Source organism: Heloderma suspectum, chromosome 3 (genome assembly GCF_057233095.1).
Source record: "Heloderma suspectum isolate Gila_16-S chromosome 3, 16-S_ref, whole genome shotgun sequence".
In the NCBI taxonomy this organism is placed as follows: Eukaryota; Metazoa; Chordata; class Lepidosauria; order Squamata; family Helodermatidae; genus Heloderma; species Heloderma suspectum.
Window position 1 is genome coordinate 305,060,129 of NC_139460.1, and position 20,532 is coordinate 305,080,660.

Sequence of the window (20,532 nt, forward strand, 5' to 3'; positions counted from 1 at the left end):
ACCTGCTCTGACAGACTGACTCTCTGTCTCTGATTTCAGGTGAAGAATTTTCCTTCTTAAAGGACCTTTCTGACATGGCAACCACTGAGGATAGCCAGTATGTGATGAAGCTTGCCAATGCTCTCTATGTGCAGACTGGATATCACATCAATGATAAATTTTTGCAGCTGATGAAAAAATACTTTAAGGCTAAAGCTGAAGACATAGATTTCAGTCAAAACACAGCTGCCGCCAGCCACATCAATAGATGGGTGGAGAGCCACACAAACAGTATGTTCCTGCATTTTTACAATCCTCCTTGCTGTCAATGGTTGTCATTTTATGTCTTTAAATATAAATAAATGTAAGCAGACAATTAAGGGCAGAATCCTATGGCTGCTAGTCAGCGGCTAGACGGCCATAGGATACATCAGTTTACGGGAACCAACCTTCCCCCCCTCCTGCACTGCCTTGTAGGTAGCGTGGAATGGTCCCTCACTCCGCATTTAGAAGAGGAGCGTGGAGCAACGAAAACGGGGTGTTCCTGGGGGCGTTCCAGGGCAGGGAAGGCGGAAATGCCAGTACGACACATCCAACGTGTAGTCTGGCAGCCGCTTCTCCTGCTCTGCCTTCCTGTGGCTGTCTAGCCACAAATGCAGGGCGGCTAAACACGGAGGGGACAATTCCCTCCGCGCTTCTCCTGCCCTGCATTGGATAGGTGGTCGCCTCCAAGTTCAGAGGTGGCCACTAGTCCCGGTAGGATTGCTCCCTAAATTGCAAATTCCTAGGCCTCTTTGTCTTTTATGTTCTTTCACTTTATTGTCCTTCCTTTCTGCATGATCAGTCCATTCTAACAGTGTCAAGTGTCTTAAAAATTGCTCATTGCCTAAATTGCCTATTGCAGCTGAATTGCTTCTTTTTCTTATTTAGGAAATAGTATTTAAAACATTTACATCTGCATTGGTTTACTTTCCAAAAACTCTAGTATGAAGTCATCTGCAGTGCCTCTGTACCACTGTCATTTGAGGCATTGCTCTGACACAGCAATCAGCCCAGTCCATTTTAAAGTATGTTTGTAGGCATAGCAAGTTGGAAGATCAAGCTGTTAAACGACTACTAATATATATGCTTTGATTTATTTTTTAAAGCACTAAGTTAATTTTGTGAAGTTTAAAAATAAAATCGTAAGATTTAGGAAAATAGGAACATAGGAAGCTGCCTTATATGGGGTCAGACCATGGGTCCATCTAGCCCAGTTAGGGATGTCCGTCGCTTGGAAATCTGGTTCTTTCATTACTCAGCGGAGTTCTGCAATGTATATGGATTGATTTGTGGTTGTGGGCCGAGCTGCAGGTTTTTCCCAATCTCCGGGAACTTTTTTGCCAATTTTTTTCGACGGGTTCCACAATGTACACAAATTTCCTAGCGATTTGCATAAATTATGGCTGAATTTGCATGAATTGCTCAGAGATATGTGCAAATTATGGAACCTGCAGGGAAAAAAATGCACAAAATGCCCTAACTGGCCTGACTTACTGCAGATCGAGTCAGGTATGGCAGAGGGAACCAAAATGAAGTCCAGGAGCTGAACATAGGAAAACTCATCAAACTCCACCTCCCAAATGGATTTCTCCAACATCCTTAAATCTAGTATTTTCAACACTGACTTGCTGTGCCTCTCCAGATTTTCAGGAAGAAATATTTCCAGCCCTACTTGGGAATGCCAGAGATTGAATCTCGGCCTTCTGCATGCAAAGCAGCAGCCCTACCACTGAGCCACACACCCCTCTCCTTTAGAACGAGGAAAAGCGTCAAGGATTGTCAAGTCCAAATGCCATCACAGGCAGGATTGGCTAGACTTAAATCATCCCCATCCATGAATAGCTTGCCAGACTTAGAATCATAGAATAGTAGGGTAGGAAGGGGCCTACAATGCCATCGAGTCCAACCCCCTGCTCAATGCAGGAATCCATGTCCAGCCTCGTCTTGAATGGCTCCAGCGTGGGAGAGCCCACCACCTTCCTAGGGAATTGGTTCCATTGTCGTATTGCTCTAACAGGAAGTTTTTCTGATGTTCAGCCAGAATCTGGCTTCCTGTAACTTGAGCCCATTATTCCGTGTCCTGCACTCTGGGATGATGGAGAAGAGATCCTGGCCTTCCTCTCTGTGACAATCTTTCAAGTACTTGAAGAGCGCTATCATCTCTCCCCTCGGTCTTCTCTTCTCAAGGCTAAACATGCCCAGTTCCTTCAGTCTTTCTTCACAGGGCTTTGTTTCCAGTCCCCTGATCATCTTTGTTGCCCTCCTCTGAATCCTCTCCAGTTTGTCTGCATCCTTCTTAAAATGTGGTGCCCAGAACTGGACACAGTACTTCAGATGAGACCTAACCAGTACTGAGTAGAGGGGAACTAGTACTTCCCGGGATTTGGAAGCTATTTATCTATAAATGTAGCCCAAAAGAGCATTTGCCTTTTTTGCAGCCACATCACATTGTGGCTCAAGCCATGTTTATTTGCTTATTTGGAACTTGGAGCTAGCATCATGCCTACCACAGCTGCTGGACCAGGGTGTTAACTGGCTTAATTTCCCAAGATAATGACATTTCCATTTAAGACAGTGGGACTTGAGGACACAGAAAACAGAAGAAGGTGAGCATCCAAAGTAGATCACAAAGAAGAGAAGCGGGCTCTCAGGATGCAAAAATGAGTTTATTGTAGGAAGCCCAGCACGTTTCGGCCTTTCTTCTTATTTTTAGGCCTTCTTCGGGGCATAAAGAAAAATGTCTGCAGAATTTTTTGAGCAAAAGATTGTCTCCTGTGTCAGTAGATTGTTTCCTGTGTCAATCTTTTGCTGAAAAAATTCTGCGGACTTTTTCCTTTACCCCTTGAAGAAGGCCTAAAAATTAAAAAAAAAAAGGCCAAAATGAGTTGGACTTGAGGACACAACTGGCACCTGTCCCAATGAAATTACTGGCACGTAATTAGCAGTTCCCTTTTTCTGCATGGCTTGATCCACATTGCACGAGCAATTATTTGCAGGGATTAACCAGCAGCAGTAGCATCTACACCAGCTCTTAGTACCATGTACATTCATTTTAAATTTAACTGATGAGTTTTTGGCAATCCTGTAGACAATTTATGTTTACAGACACTTGATGTCAGAAAATTCAGAGAAATGGAATGGGTTTCATTGATGATGATTCATGAAAAATATGCCAGCAAGGGTTTCAGATAACTCTGCTTTCTCAGTTGCCTATTCTTTCATCTGGAAATGAGCACTTCCATTTGTAATTAAGGTAAATTGTCTGAAAGATCTCCATCAAAGAAAAACAACCCACTTTTAACAACTGTTCTCATGTTTTTATTGCACAGGTCCTTGACCCTGTCCAAAAGGATGTCTTTCTATATAAAGGAAGTATAGAACTTCCTAAGTTCTATTCTATTCTGTAGACTTCTGGTTATGTAGATGACATTTGTCTGTTCTGTGTTTGAGAGTGGATGGATGAATTATTGCCCATCAAAGTATTTTGCTGTTGTTGCAATTTAAGTTTTCAACAACCAGATTGAAAGCTACTGCTTATATAGTGCTATCAATGTACTTGGACCTTTATAAAGTAACAAGCAAAGAAGGTATGTCCCTGCTCCCAAAGACCATTCAGCAAGGGAGGAGACTAGAGCAGCAAGGATGAATGAGAGAGAGCAGTCACACGTACCTGAGCTTCAGTTCGGTTGTGGCTAAAGAATAGAGAAGGGGTAAGCAACATGCCCTCCAGATGTTTTGGACCACATCTCCCATAAGCCCCAGCCAGCATGGCCAGTGGCCAGGGGTGGTGATTATTGTAGTCCGAAACATCTGGAAAGCCCCAGGCTGCCTGCCCATGGGCTAGAGGGGTTAAACCAAGGAAAGGGGGTTTTGAGGACTGCTTTGGGGTAGCAAGGGACAGTGTTGCTCAAGGGAGAAGCAGACTTGGGAATGGCTGATGGTGGTACAGCTGGAGAAGCAAAGGTCACAAGCAGAGATATAAGGGCAGAAAGATAAGTTGGGGCAAGGCTGCAGAAACTTGACTATCTATTTATTTAGGCAGACCCTTCTAGTGTTTTCTCACTTCTGAGAATGGCTTGACGAACATTCCTATACACCAGGGTGGTCAACTGCAGAGGGGTGGGAGGCCACATGGGACCCCAGGAACATCAGGAGGCCACACTCTTCCCCCACTGCAGTCACAGCCCCTTGTTTCCCAGCAGAATCATGCTCCCTCCCCCAAGCCTGCCAAACTGCTGTGATTCTGCAGAGAAACAGGGCACTCGAAGATTCTGCCCGGAAACAAGCATGTGCCTTATTTATCAGCAAAATTGCTGGGGATCTGGCAGTGGGGCAGCAGTGCGGGCCATGCTACAGAGGTAGGAGACCCAATGGCGGCTGAAAAATGCCCCCAGCCAGCCACATGCAGCCCACGAGCCACATTGCTCACTCCTGCTGTATGCACTTATTACGAGGGAATAAGTCCACTGAACCCAGTGGAAATTACTTCTAAGAAGACATGCATAGGATTGTGCAGTTACAATTACTAAAATAGTTGTTGTTCAGTCGTTAAGTCGTGTCCGACTCTTCGTGACCCCATGGACCATAGCATGCCAGGCCTTCCTGTCCTCCGCTCTCTCCCGGAGTGTGCTCAAGTTCATATTCATTGCATCGGTGATGCTATATAGCCATCTCATCCTCTGCCGTCCCCTTCTCCTTTTGCCTTCAGTCTTTCCCAGCATCAGGGTCTTTTCCAGTGACTTCTCTCTTTGCATTAGGTGGCCAAAATATTTGAGCTTCAGCTTCAGTATCGGTCCTTTCAATGAGAAGTCAGGGTTGATTTCCTTTGGGATGGACTAATTTGACCTCCTTGCAGTCCAGGGGACTCGTAAGAGTCTTCTCCAGCACCACAGTTCGAAGGCATCAATTCTTCAGCGCTCAGCCTTCCTTACAGTCCAGCTCTCACAGCCATATGTTACTACTGGGAAAACCATAGCTTTGATTAGACGGACCTTTGTTGGCAAGGTGATGTCTCTGCTTCTTACTACGCTGTCTAGGTTTGCCATCGCTTTCCTCCCAAGGAGCAAGCATCTTTTAATTTCATGGCTACAGTCACCGTCTGCGGTGATCTTGGAGCAAAGAAAATAAAATCTGTCACTGCTTCCATTTCTTCCCCTTCTATATGCCAGGAAGTAATGGGGCCAGATGCCATGATCTTCTTTTTTTAATGTTGAGTTTCAAACCAGCTTTTGCACTCTCCACTTTCACCCTCAACAAGAGGCTCTTTAGATCTTCTTCGCTTTCTGCCATTAGGGTGGTATCGTCTGCGTATCTGAGGTTGTTGATAATTCTCCCTGCAATCTTAATTCCGACCTGTGATTCATCCAACCTGGCGTTTCTCATGATGTACTCTGCATATAAGTTAAATAAGCAGGGCGACAATATGCAGCCTAGAAGAGATCTCTAGTCTTTCCCATTCTGTTGTTTTCCTCAATTTCTTTGCATTGTTAATTTAAGAAGGCCTTCTTCTCTCTCCTTGCTATTCTCTGGAAATCTGCATTCAGTTGGATATATCTTCCCCTTTCTCCCTTACTTTTCGCTTCCCTTCTTTCCTCAGCTACAGACAGCCACTTTGCTTTCTTGCATTTCTTTTTCTTTGGGATGGATTGAGTTGCTGCCTCCTGAACAATGTTACAGACCTCTGTCCGTAGTTCCTCAGGCACTCTGTCTATCAGGTCTAATCCCTGAAATCTATTCCTCACCTCCACTGTATATTCATAAGGGATATGATTTAGGTCATACCTGAATGGTTTAGCGGTTTTCCCTACGTTCTTCAATTTAAGCCGAAATTTTGCAAGAAGCAGCGCCAGCTCATGATCTGAGCCACAGTCAGCTCCAGGTCTTGTTTTGACTGACTGTATAGAGCTTCTCCATCTTTGGCTGCAAAGTACATAACCAATCTGATTTCGATATTGACCATGTGGTGATGTCCATGTGTAGAGTCGCCTCTTGTGCTGTTGGAAAAGTGTTTTTTCTATGATCAGCGTGTTCTCTTGGCAAAACTCTATTAGCCTTTGTCCTGCTTCATTTTGTACACCAAGGCCATGCTTGCCTGTTATCCCAGTGATTTCTTGACTTCCTACTTTAGCATTCCAATCCTCTATGATGAAGAGGACATCTTTTCTTGGTGTTAGTTGTAGAAGTTGTTGTAGGTCTTCATAGAACTGATCAAGCTCAGCTTCTTCAGCCTCAGTGGTTGCAGCGTAGACTTGAATTACTGTGATGTTGAATGGTTTACCTTGGATTCGTACTGAGATCATTCTGTCGTTTTTGAGATTGTACCCCAGTACTGCTTTTCCCACCCTTTTGTTGACTGTGAGTGCTACTCCATTTCTTCTAAGGGATTCTTGCCCACAATAGTAGATATGATGGTCACCTGAATTAAATTCACCCATGCTTGTCCATTTTAGTTCGCTGATTCCCAAGATGTCGATGTTCAATCTTGCCATCTCATGTTTGACCACCTCCAGCTTACCTTGATTCATTGACCTTACATTCCAGGTTCCTAAACAATATTGTTCTTTACAGCATCGGATTTTCTTTTCACCACCAGACACATCCACAGCTGAGTGTCCTTTCAGCTTTGGCCCAGCCGCTTCACTCTTTCTGGCGCTACTTGGAAATTCCCTCTGCTCTTCCCCAGTAGTATATTGGACACCTTCTGACCTGAGGGGCTCATCTTCCGGCGTCATCTCTTTTAGCCTTGTGATACGTTCCATGGGGTTTTCTTGGCAAGAATACTGGAGTGGGTTGCCCTTTCCTTCTCCAGTGGACCACATTTTGTCAGACCTCTCCACCATGACCTGTCCATCTTGGGTGGCCCTGCACGGCATAGCTTATGGCTTCACTGAGTTACGCAAGCCCCTTCGCCACATCAAGGCAGTGATCCATGAAGGGGAACTACTAAAATACCATGTTCTAATAGTAAAAAACAAAACAAAAACAATTGCAACTTTCAATGTAAGGACCATGATTTTGTGCTCGATTTGGCAGGGGATTGGAAGCCAGCACAGAGATCTGAAGAGGTGTGCGATCTTCTGTCCACAGAGGGTCTCTAGTGCAAGTGTGGTTTCCCATGGTTTCTTTAATGGGAGGGGTAATGCTGTGCATGAATAGGAAACATGCACAAGTGTGCGCTGGAGTGCTTAAAGGTAGTTTGGATCAAGGGCTATATCTGTTTCTCTGAGACTCAGGCAGCTAGTATTATCCCAGATAAAATGCAGGGACCCATCTATAACAGTCTGTGAAATCTGGTGCAGTTACTCGATTCATCACTGTTGGTGCAGAATTCCAAACTCACAATTATCATACTGAAAAGCTGGTCCCAGTTGGCAACACCAGGTAGTAGACAAGACATTCAGATTGGAGTGATTTATTTAGGAATGCGGGCATAGCAGCTGCTATACTTGGCTAACAAGCCTCTCGTGACTTGAACAGATGCAAGATGTCTCTTCCCTTCCTTGAGCAAGTGTCAGTGGGCTAGATGTGGAGGTGCTTACTCGCTTTATTACTCACTTATTACTCTGAAAGCCTGTGGGATGTTACCTGGGTAAAATGGAGTAGTAATGACCCAAGGATGTGGAACCTGCTGGTAAAGCTTCCAGCCGGTAGGATTGTTCTATGTTTCTTGTGTCAAATTTGTGTTAAAATAGAACTATTCCTTTAAGGTAGGACATTGTTGTCTATAAGATTTCATCTCATGTTATGCTAGCAGGAAAAGTATAAGGGCTGTTGTTGTTCTGATAGTGGTTGCTGGCAGCCCTAATAAAGTCCTAAGGAGTTGTGGAATTGCTTGCAAAGGCAGGATCAAAGTGTTGGATTTGACACTTGCACAAGGATGAAAACAGGGTTTCCGCAGCAAGCAGTAGATGCTTGAAGCCAGCAAAATGACACCACTGAATACAACCCACAGGCCTGTGCAGAGAGGCCAGTATTGGTGTTGCATATTCAAACTTAGGGAGCAATCCGATGGCCACTAGACATGGTCTAGAGAGCCATTGGATATGCTTTTTTCTGGGAACCGACCTTGGAGCCCACACACCGAGGTCGGATCCTGAAAAACCGACCTTCCCCTTGTCTGCGCTGCCTCAGATGCAGCATAGAGAAGCCCTGTCCTCCACGCTCGTAAGAGGAGCGCGGAGTGACTGAAAAGGGGCGTGGCTGGGGGTGTTCCGGGTCGGGGAGAGCGGAGCTGCGCATATGACACATCCAATGTATGGCAGCTTCCTCTCTGTGTTCGGTCCCCCGCCGCTAGACAGACGAAAACGGCTGTCTAGCGGAAAAACAGCAAGGCAGGGGAGGCGCGGAGGGAACAATCCCCCCGTGCCTCTCCTGCCTTGCTTTGGATAGGTGGTCACCTCCGAGTTGGGAGGCAGCCACCGATCTAGTTAGGATTGCGCCCTAAATCTGGGTTTCTAGAAGATTGAGAGAAAGCATAGCGGTTAACAAAATGATAGTCCACGTCTCTCTTTTTCAAAACACTTTATTTTAGACAATGTCTGTTACATTTTTAATGAAATAACACAGTTCTTCTTGTATGGGGTTTAGAATAAGAGTTTAGAATAAGAATGTGTCTATATATATGATCTAGATAGATACATAGAGAGAGAGACACACACACACACACACACACACACAAATAAACACACACACACACACAAATAAACATCAAGGAAAGACATTGGAATAATCAGGAATTGTAAAAAAAAAAAAAAAGTAATAGAACCAAGTAAAGAAATTAGAACCATTCATAAAAGAATGTAGTAACAAATATGTATGCTGTAATTAATAGAGTACAACTGAAGAGACTCCGAGTGGGCTGTCGTGTTTCCAATTAGCTGAGTTGATTACATTTAGAATCAGGAACAATTTTTTCATAAAATCATCATCAAAACTGAGATTAGCTAGAGGCTTTAATTGATGCAAGTTGTTATCCACAGTGCATATTTCCCCAAACGTACCATCCTTGCTTGGATAGTAGGAGGCTTTTGATTCTTATCCATTTTGCTGCAATTTGGAATTTAATCTCTATTAACAGAAGAGCAGTCAGCACCTCATCTGTGGTGTTGCTTCCTGATCCATAACACCCAACGAGACTGTCACGGGATCATTTCAGTTCTAGGCATGTTTGCTTGCAAGCGAGTCCCACTGAGTTCAACGAGGATTACTTCTGAGTAAGCGTGCAAAGGATTGCAGCCTGAGATGTGAACCAAGAACTCCCTTGTTGAAATCTCACCAGAGCTGTGAATTCAGCCTCTGTGCCTTGGTTTCCCAACCTGCAGTATTAGAATAATAATGCCGATGCGCCTTACGGGATTATTGTAAACTTGGCTGAGCTGATATGTGAAGTGGTTTGATCACTCTTTAAAGCAGAGGTGCCACAATGGTTTTATGCTGAGAATGACTGCTAGCCTTGATACTAACTGGGAGGAAAAGCCATTTTCAAGTGCTCGTGGTTCTAGATGGTGGGGTGTTCCTACATAACATGTTGTCAGAGGAAGGACGGAGCAGCCGTATCTCCATGCTACTGTCAGCACCGTGAGGTCAGAAGCAAAAGGCAGGGTCCAAACAGGGCAGCGTTCAGGTTCCTGAATAGTAGACAAGGATGCAAAGGGCCTGAGGCTGATGACATGGTCTCGAGAGCTGTCGGTCAGGTTACCGGGTATGGGTTGGGCTGTTGAGCATCTTCACTTATACATGAGTTGCTCAGACTGGGAATCCGAGCCAAGCTTCTGTAAGGCTAGCACGAGACCTATTAGCTTCCTGAGTTACCCAATTCCTCCTGGGTTGACTGGCTGCCACTGCCAGGGTGGTGCTAGGGAACAGCAAGGTTCAGCCAGGCAGTTCCTCCACCTCTAAGCTGTGCTGGTGATGGCACAGAGAATAAGGTGCCTGAGCCCTTCCACCTAATTCTCCCATTCATGCCCACTGCTGCCCTGCAACCAAACAACTCTGGGCTCCTCAATCCAAGCTCTACAGATTTAACGTTGGGTGGGAGGGAGTGATTATAAACTCCAGAGCCAGTGTGGTGTAGTGGCTAGAGTGTTGGACTGGGAGTCAGGAGACCCAGGTTCTAGTCCCCATTTGGCCATGGAAGCTCACTGGGTGACTTTCGGCCGGTCATAGATTCTCAGTCCAGCCTACCTCACAGGGTTATTGTGACGATAAAATGGAAGGAGGAGGATTATGTACACCGCCTTGGGTTCCTTAAAGGGCGGGGGGGGGGGGAGAAGGCAGCATATCAGTGTAATAAACTGCAATTAGATCATTAGGTAGAGAAGGGGCTGAAAATGATGAAGGGGCTGAAGCAACTCCTCCACGAGGAAAGGTGGCAACGTTTGGGAGCTTTTAGCTTAGAAAAAAGGCAAGTAAGGGGGGAGCATGATAGAGGTGCATACAATTATGCATGGTGTGAAGAAAGTGGATCGGGGGAATATTTTCTTTCTGTCTCATTATACAAGAATCTGGATATTCAGGACAAATAATCGGAAGTACTTCTTCCCACTGGGTGTAGTCAGATGGTGGAATTTGGTGCCACGGGATGTAGTGACCAGCTTGGACAGCTTTAAAAGGGGATTAGACAAATTCATGGAGGAGAAGGCTATCAATGGCTACTAGCCCCGAGGCATCAATGGCTACTAGCCCTGATACCCCGAGGTATCGGAGGCAGTATACTTCTGATACCAATTGCTGGGAACATGAGGGTGAGGGTGCTGTTGCACTCATGTCCTGCTTGTGCGCTTCCCATAGGGAGCTGGTTGGCCCCTTGTGGGAAGAAAATGCTGGACCCGATAGGCCTTTGGTCTGATCCAGCATGGCTCTTCTCATATTCTTAACCTACCAATGAAGCTGATCACATTTTAATGTCAATGCTGGTTTTAATGTCGATGCTTCAAAACAATTGACTGGTGTGTGTGTGTGTGTGTGTGTGTGTGTGTGAATGTATGTATGTATTTATGTATGTATATATATTGTTGTTGTTGTTCAGTCGTTCAGTCGTGTCCGACTCTTCGTGACCCCATGGACCATAGCACGCCAGGCCTTCCTGTCCTGCGCTCTCTCCCGGAGCGTGCTCAAGTTCATATTAATTGCATCCGTGATGCTATCTAGCCATCTCATCCTCTGCCGTCCCCTTCTCCTTTTGCCTTCAGTCTTTCCCAGCATCAGGGTCTTTTCCAGGGAGTTTTCTCTTCGCATTAGATGGCCAAAATATTGGAGCTTCAGCTTCATTATCTGTCCTTCCAATGAGCACTCAGAGTTGATTTCCTTTAGGATGGACTGATTTGACCTCCTTGCAGTCCAGGGCACTCGTAAGAGTCTTCTCCAGCACCACAGTTCGAAAGCATCAATTCTTCGGCGCTCAGCCTTCCTTATAGTCCAGCTCTCACAGCCATACATTACTACTGGGAAAACCATAGCTTTGATTAGACGGACCTTTGTCGGCAAGGTGATGTCTCTGCTTCTTACTATGCTGTCTAGGTTGGCCAGAGCTTTCCTCCCAAGGAGCAAGCGTCTTTTAATTTCATGGCTACAGTCACCGTCTGCGGTGATCTTGGAACCCAAGAAAGTAAAATCTGTCACTGCTTCCATTTCTTCCCCTTCCATATGCCAGGAAGTGATGGGGCCAGATGCCATGATCTTAGTTTTTTTAATGTTGAGTTTCAAACCAGCTTTTGCACTCTCCTCTTTCACCCTCAACAAGAGGCTCTTTAGATCCTCTTCGCTTTCTGCCATTAGGGTGGTATCGTCTGCATATCGGAGGTTGTTGATAATTCTCCCAGCAATCTTAATTCCGACCTCTGATTCATCCAACCCGGCCATATATATACACACACACACACACACCCCTATTATACAGGTTGATCGGCCTGCATTAAAGCTTATGTTCTTCCTCGCCCCAAAGCTTGATTATTTAATGCGGGGATCTGACAAGGACATTTTGAATAGGAAATTATATGTTACTTTGACGTTGTTTTGTTTTCTTGCATTTTGCAGGCTGGGTAAGCTTTGATTTAAATGTTGAATTAGACATGCTGATTGATGTGCTCCCTCTCTCCCCTTTCATCTGACAGACATGATCAAAGATTTTGTGTCAGCCAAGGATTTCGACAAATTTACTCACTTGGCCCTCATCAATGCAATCTACTTTAAGGGAAACTGGAAGTCTCGGTTCAAGCCAGAAAACACAAGAATGTTCTCCTTCACTAAAGATGATGAAAGTGAGGTGCAAATTCCAATGATGTATCAGCAGGGAGAATTTTATTATAGTAAGCAAGAGAGTCCATACTTTCTAACCATTCACCCACAGACTAGATTTTTCTGTGTATATTCTGGTACACAAGTAACAAAACATTGTCCTTAACAGAAATCTAAGCCAAACTACACTAAACAAAACCCAAAGTGTGTGCCGGGGGGGGGGGGGGGGGAGAGAGAGAACTATAAACACTGTACAAGATATAACAGTAACATATACAGTAACACAATTTTAAAAAATAAAACCCTGCTAGATCAAAATGTCTAAGAACTGTGACAAAATTGGCCAAATTGGTGATTCGGATTAGTGATCACCTGCAACTGTCAGTCTAGTTAGGATGGCCAGTCATAGATGTTGCTTGAAAGGAGCTGTTTATCCATCCTTTGTCTAAAGTTTTATATATATAAGCCAAGGCAGAGTGATTTGTTTTGGGCCACTGATGAAGGTGATTTGTTTTAGCCTCGCATCAAAATGCATTTGTCCAATTGACAGTTTTTAGACATTTCAGTCTCAGAGTTTGTCAGTTCTTTGTGTTGTTGCTGTTAGACCTTGTATTAAAGAATCCTATACAGTGTGTATAATACCGCCCCCCCTTAATTTGGTATACACCATTCTCCTCTCCAGTCTATTCACGGATTATATCAATAACATCTCCTGCACAACCTCATGACTATTAGCTCAGACACTCTATTTTCATCGGTGTAGTGTAGTGGCTGAGAGACCTGCATCTTGCTTCTTCCATGAACTCAGTAGGTGGCCTCAGGCAAGCCATTGGCTCTCAGAGTCAGTTCCCCATCTTCGATATGGGGGATACTGAGGGCAGTATCCAGCACAACTCCACTGCTAATGTAAATTACGCTGCACTGGCGTAAGCAACATCTAGCACAATGCCAATAGTGCTTGCTGGTGCGATGGGCTTTCTGGGGAAACCCATCACGCCAGCAAGCACTATTGGTATGGCACTAGAGGTTGCTTATGAGAGTGCGACGTAATACTGTCCTACTGCTGACTTTTTTTTGCAGGGTGGTTGTAAGGATTTTACAGGGTGGTTGTAAGGATCGCACTTAGATATTGCATGCAAAGCACTTGGAATGCTTGAAACATTTGTGTATTTGTTGAAATAAACAAATGTTTATGATTATCTTCATCTGGATCCTGCTTGTTGTCGAAGGAGCTTAAAGCAGCCGTTCCAAGCAACTTCTCAGCCAGGCGAGAACTAAACCTGTTCAATTTCAGAGATGGGCTCACATGTTGTATCTTCACCCCCCTTTCAGAGTCAAATATTGTTGCGCGCAGAAGGAAGCTGTGGGGTCTCTGCTTTGCTGTGGAATGTACTGGCTGAGTTCAGACATGAGACGAAACCATAATTTGTTTTAATGTCTGAGCCTGAGCCTGCCCCCAAACTGTCGCTTATTTGAAACTGCAGTTTGAAGCTGGTTTGCAAAGCACCGTTTGTGCTAATTATGGTGTGCTGCTCTGGCTGAATTCACAGACCACTGGCAAGCCACAGTTCGGGTCCTTGCCCCACCTCAACAGACTGTTGCAGCATGGAAGACAGGAGTGAGGTTTTGAAGCTGAGTGCATGGAAAGCAAAAGCAGACAAGCAGCTCTAAATCAGGGTTTGCCTGTTATACCTCTGGAAGCTCAAAACATGGTGCCTGTTCATAACTATGGTTAGCACAAACCATGGTTTAGCATTATGCCTTAACCTAGCTATCTGTATATCCACTACACCCTAAAGGTATAGAAGGCTTAAAAATACAATACCACAGTTTCATCATCGTGTTGTTTTTTCACAAAGGAAGGGGGAGAGTATCCCAAAGGAAAGGATAGGCCACTGAAAGAGTAACTCAACAATCATACTTCATGAAAGGAGTATGAAAAAAATGTATAGCCATCAAAGGTTATTTATTTCAATTTAACAATGTGAGAGAATGCAATTCAAAAGAGTTAACCACTGTACGTTCCTGATGTCTTTCCATAACCTAACTCAGCCTTCCCCAACCTGGTGCCTTCTAGGTATGTTGGACTATAGCTTCCAGCATGCCCCAGCCAGCATCATATAAATTTTACGTATGGATAAGTAAAATAAACTCCAGAAATCGAGCTGTACTGTTTGGTTTTCTTTTAGGGGAACTCAATGTTGGTTCCAGTGAAGCCAGGGGTAACTGTCAAGTTCTGGAAATACCCTATGAGGGGGATGAGATCAGTATGATGATACTACTACCCAGGAAAGATGTTCCACTAGCCACACTGGAATCTCTGATCAAAGCCCAGTTGATCGAGGAATGGGCAAGATCTATGAAGAAACAGTTCTTGAAGGTGTATCTGCCAAGGTCAGAATGTTTTTTCCAGCTTCTTGTTGAGAAAGGAGGATAGCCAATATACTGCAATGTAAAGAATGTTGAATTGGGGGGGGGGGAATCCCCTGTGGGGGGGGGATTTCAAATCCCTGTTTGACCACTGAACTCTTGAGGTGGTATTTGGAAAGTTGCTCTCTTTTAGCCTGAGTTCCCTACATGTAAAATGGAAACATTCATATTCTTCTTTGGAAGGCGATAATGCATGAGAACTTCGTTGTGGAAAGGGTCTTGGTCAGCAAGTTTGAGGCAGGGGCCGCTGTTGATTTAGTAGGCTGCCACAATCTGTTTTCAGTGTGCAGAATCTGTTTAAGCTTTGGGGAGGCCTTCCTTGGAAACCATAAAACTGAAACACAGGTGAGTTGCCTTCGCTGCCACTGCCTTCTCCTCACCTTCGCCGCCGCCGCCACCACTGCTGCCGCCAGCTCCTGAGGCCTGGGTGTGCGGCAACTCTTGCAGAAAGTTGCCATTTTTAAAATGGCGAACTTCAAGGAGGTTGCCATTTTAAAAATAGTGACTCCCTGCAAGAAGATGGCAGGGGGCGATGGAGAAGGCAGCGGCGAGGAGAACGCAGTGGCAGAGAAGGTGGCACCGTGGCGATGGAGAAGTCAACACATGTGGTGGTGGTGGAGGAGGAGGAGGAGGAGGAGGAGGAGGAGGAGGAGGGGGCGGCGGCCCGGGTAAGGAGCTGGGGGGTTGTGCGGGGGTGTCGGGGGAGACCTGAAGCAGGGTTCACCATCCAAATCCCAGTTCAGGGCAAAGTCAAGTCGGGTTGGGCCCCCCCTGAATCTGCCTGAGCCGAATCGGGCCCGCCTCAGATTGGGGGGTTGCTGTACAGCCCTAGTGTGCTCCTGTTCAGTGTGGCAGACAAATAGACATGCCTTCTTTTAGGATGCTCCATTCCATTCCCCTTCCTCTTCACTTGTTTTCCATTCCCCCTTCCCAAACTCAACATTCTATGGCCACTGAACATGCTTCTTCCACACTGATCTGTTTTCGGGGTGGGGGTTAGGGCTTCCTTAGAGATTTTTCCCCTAAATATTTTCTACTTCTACAAACCTTAGGGTTCCCCCAATCCTGCTGATACTTCCCTCTTGTGCAAGGGTAGTGCTGTTTTGGCTACATAAGGATTCACACTCTAATTGTGTTTGCTGTTGGAATAAAGGATTGTAGGATATTGTGTTATATTTCAGCAAGCCATGAAAATATTGAGATATCTGTATTTCCAAGGGCATCCTGATTCCAGCTGTTAAAGCTTGATATCTGTATTCTGTAGTCTGACCCTAACAGTCTCCTATATTCATACCAGATTTTTTTTTCTACTTGTGTGACGTAAAGCAGGAGTGGACAGAAGGTAGATCTCCATACAGTCAGGGCCAGAAATATTGGAACAAGGATAACTGTTTTGGCAGTTGGCCTCTGGACACCACCACATTGAAGCTGAAAGGAAACACACCCAGATAGGAGCGAAGTCAGGACTTTCAGCTGTAATTCAAGGGGTTTGGCAAAAGTGGGGCACTAACCATTCAGGAAGGACAGCCAGTGGCATGCACACACACCCATTGTTGGTGGCTCATAAGTAATGGAACGAATGGCTGACATGCAGCTGCATGGCCAGGTGTGGCCTGTTTCCTGGGTACCCCATGACCAGTCAAGCAGATGAAAGGCCTGGAGGTGGTTGAGGTCCAAAGAGGTGTCCATGCAAGTGAAGGAGGCTATCATTAGGCTGAGGAAACAAAATAAACCTATCAGAGAGATAGCAAGAACAGTGGGAGTGGCCAATACAACAGTTTGGAACATCCTGGAAAAGAAGGAATTAACTGGCAAGCTCAGCAACAGCAAAAGGCCTGGAAGACCATGGAAGACGACTAAAGTGGATGACTGCAGAATTCTGCTCATGGTGAAGAGGAACCCTTTCACAACATCTAGCCAGGTCAAGAACGCTCTTGTGGAGGTAGCCATGTCATTGTCAACATCTACATTCAAGAGACAGCTTTATGAATGTAAATACAGAGGCTTCAAAACAAGGTGCAAACCACTGGTAACGCTCAGGAACAGAAAGGCCAGAAAGGCCTTTTCCAGCAAATACCTAAAAAAGCCTGCCCAGTTTTGGAATAAGATTCTTTAGACTGATGAAACCGAGATTAACTTATACTAGAATGATGGGAAGAGAAAATATGGAGAAGGAAAGGAACAGCTCATGATCCAAAGCAGACCACATCGTCTGTCAAACATGGTGGAGGCACTGTTATGGCATAGGCATGTATGGCTGCCAATGGAACTGGGTCACTGGTGTTTATTGATGACCTGACTGCTGATAAAAGCAGCAGGATGACTTCTGAAGTGTACAGGGCTATACTTGCTGCTCAGATTCAGCCGAATGATGCCAAACTGATAGGATGCCGCTTCATATTGCAGATGGATAATGACCCAAAACATACCACAAAAACTACCCCAGAGTTTCTCCAGGCAAAGAAGTGGGATGTTCTCCAATGGCCAAGACAGTCACGTGATCTCAACCCAATAGAGCATGCTTTTCACTTACTGAAGACAAGACTGAAGGCAGAAAGACCCGCAAACAAGCAGCAGCTGAAGGCAGCGGCAGTAAAGGCCTGGCAAAGCATCTCGAGGGAGGAAACTCAGCATTTGGTCATGTCCATGGGTTCCAGACTTCAGGCAGTCGTTGACTGCAAAGGATTTTTATCCAGGTATTAAAGGCGACCCTTAAGTTTGAAATGATGTTGGTTTGTTCCATTACTTATGAGCCCCCAACGATGGGTGTGTGTGTATGCCACTGGCTGTCCTTCCTGAATGGTTAGTGCCCCACTTTTGTCACACCGCTTGAATTACAGCTGAAAGTCCTGACTTCACTCCCATCTGGGTGTGTTTCCTTTCAACTTCAATGTGGTGGTGTACAGAGGCCACCTGCCAAAACAGTTATCCTTGTTCCAGTATTTCTGGCCCTGACTGTATGTTTTGGACTTCAACTCCCATAAGCCCCTGCCAGCATGGCACAATGCTCAGGAATGCTGGGAGTCAAAAACATCTGGAGATTTACTTTCTGCTAGGGGTATACGAACCCCACTCACCTGGGTCCACTGGGGGGTCCGTGGGGGGGCAGGTGATCTGTTCCTCCCCCTGGAATCCTCCCCAGCCAGCTCCGTTCTGTGGCAAGTCTGCAGAGCCGCCAGCTGGGTCCGTCCGCTGCCAGTCTGCGGACGCAAATGGCGTCCGGCGTAGCGGACGCCATTTGCGTCCCTGCTCTTTGCCGTGATAGGCTACATAAAGATTTATGTAGCCTATCACGGCAAAGAGCAGGGATGCAAACGGCATAGCGGATGCCATTTGCGTCCCTGTCCCTTTGCCCTGATAGGCTACGTAAATCTTTACGTAGCAGACACTATTTGTGTCCCTGCTCTTTGCCATGATAGGCTACCGAAATCTTTACATAGCCAATCACGGTAAAGAGCAGGGGCACAAATGGCGTCCGCTACGCCGGACGCCATATGCGTCCGCAGACCGGCAGCAGACGACAGCAGATGGACCGGGACCCGGCCGGCGTGAACTTCGCGGGGTGGCGGAGGTGAGTGGGCCGTTCCGCCACTAACTCCAAGGGGCTGGATTCTTTAGAATCCGGCCTCATTGGAGTCCGTGGTGGAATTCTCCGTCATCCCTACTTTCTGCCCGGCTCTTGTGTAAGGGATAGGTCCTACAAATACAGCTGCAATGTATCCTTCTGACGTTTTAGAGACAAGCAGCTTTGCTCTGCTTCTTTCTTTTGAAGTTTAGCCACTTCCTGGGCTGACTTCTGCCTTCATTGGCTCTTCATTGAGTCCACATATGGGGTATTGCAAGAACTTTCTTTGCGAACATTGAAGTACTCCTAGTAGTACTTGAAGGTTACAGATAAGAGCTGTTTCAGTCAGGTCTCTCGATGAATCATAGCTGACCAATCACAATGTGCTTAAGACTGCTCCATGAGTTAGTTGGGGTTCCTACTAGGAGGAAGCAAATAGAGAGGGATTATTCTCATTCTCTTTCTTTTGAAACCCTTGAACACGTTGGGCCCATCTAATAAAAGGAAATGGCAAGTAGCTTCAGGACAAACAAAAGGATATATTTCTTTGAGCAGGACTAACTGTGGGATTCCACAGTCACATAATAGGGTGATGGCCATTTGCCTGGATATTTTGTTAGTTTGTTTTTAATGACTGAACCTATGATTTCCAAACTCTGCACTGCAGACAGTACAGCAGTCTGACATAGCAATAACAAAAGTGACCTTGAAATATTAAGCCACCATGATACTCCAACCTCTCACTAAGGCCATTTGAGCAGAGAAGTCCTGTGCAGCACTGTTTCCCCCATTTTGTCGAGGGACAGAGTAAAGAAAAACCTAAGTTGCCTGACTCAATCCACACTTCAGCAAACAGCCTGGGAGAAATCCCTGAGGCATGATCATCGCCCAGCATCTTGACTCTTACTAGGCAGATGAGTAGATGGGATGCCAGGAGGCCGGCCCATTGTTTGTTTAATTTCTATCCCACCTTGCCCCAAAAATGGTGCTTCCAGTAGCTAACAATAAAACCCAGACTGAAACAAAATCTTAATTAAAACAGCATCAAAACAAATAAATTAAAATCACAATTACAAACAGAACAATAAAAGAAATAAACAGCACCAACACATTAAAAACATCTTCTGCCACAGGCCAGCTTATATGCCAAAGGCCTGCCTGAATACGGCTGGCAGAAGGATAACAGAGAAGGGGCCGACCCAGCCTCTCTCGGCATGGAGTTCCACAGCCTAGGGGCAACCACTAAGAAGGCCCTTTCTTGTGTCCTCACCAAACGCACTTCTGGTGGTGGTGGCACCAAGAGAAGGGCTTCACCCAATGATCTTAAAGCCCAGGCAAGCTTGTATGGGAGAAGATGGTCTTTCAGGTAGCCTGGCCCCAAGGTGTATAGGGCTTTATAAGTCACAAGCAGCACTTCGAATTTTGCTCAGAAACAGACTCCCAGCATTCTGGACCAGCCGAAGTTTCCAAACTGATTCCAAAGGCAGCCCCACATCAGCTGCATTGTAGTAGTCCAAATGGGATGGAACTACAGCATGCGTGACTGTGGCCAGATCAGATATCTCTAGGAACAGGCGCAGTTAATGCAGTAGCTTCAGCTGGGCAAATGCACCCCTGGGCACTGCCAACACCTGGGCATCCACGTTCAGGGCTGAATCCAAGACTACACCCAACGACAAGCCTGAGTCTACAAGGGAGGGAGTGTAACCCCTTCCAGCACAGACTGAATCCCTCTTCCCTGATCTGCCTTTCAACTGACAAGGAGCACCTCTGCCTTGTTGGGATTTAGCTTCAGTTTGTTTGCGCACATTCAGCCCGTTACCAACATCAAACACTGATTTAGAACTACAACAGCTTCCTTGGATTTAGATGGAAGGGAAAGATAGAGTTGGGTGTCATCAGCATACCTGTCAGGAGCGCCCTAGCTGCCTCTTGCAGTCCCCACCAATAGCCAACTCAGGACACAGACGACGAGGATTCTTTCCAAGACTTTATTCCTTTATGACTCTATGACTCTTTCAGATACTAATCACTAGCGACAAAGCAAGGAACAGCACTGGGGAAAGATAGCCTAAGCTCCAGGTAAGGCAGTTGGTCTCCGTTTGAAGGAGAACCATGGGAAGACCCTGAACTTATGGGCTAGGGAGAGATCCTCCCTCTTTCCCTTGGGTCCTCGGGATGCGACTGTTGTTTGAGCGCCAAACGAGCGGTACGTCTCCTTTCGGCGCCGTCCATCTGTCGCCGCTCCCTGTGTCTGTACCGAGCGTCCAGCAAGCCCCCCT

At 45.8% G+C, this 20,532-nt stretch overlaps 2 protein-coding genes across 5 annotated transcripts in view; one reads left to right on the plus strand and one right to left on the minus strand.

The window, feature by feature from the left end:
- The window catches only part of PDCD10 (programmed cell death 10), a 111,763-nt gene that overhangs the window by 52,811 nt on the left and 38,420 nt on the right, over positions 1 to 20,532 (minus strand). The window lies entirely within an intron of this gene.
- LOC146351518 (neuroserpin-like) overlaps positions 1 to 20,532 on the plus strand; it is a 72,903-nt gene that overhangs the window by 23,779 nt on the left and 28,592 nt on the right. For all 3 annotated transcript variants that reach the window (XR_014789624.1, XM_084847449.1, XM_084847448.1), the window contains exons 3-5: positions 40 to 270; positions 12,132 to 12,326; positions 14,445 to 14,649. Coding sequence is in view for 2 of the 3 variants with exons in the window: in XM_084847449.1 (XP_084703575.1) it covers positions 40 to 270; positions 12,132 to 12,326; positions 14,445 to 14,649 (631 nt within the window). In the remaining variant the exon portion in view is untranslated. The remainder of the gene's footprint in view (positions 1 to 39; positions 271 to 12,131; positions 12,327 to 14,444; positions 14,650 to 20,532) is intronic.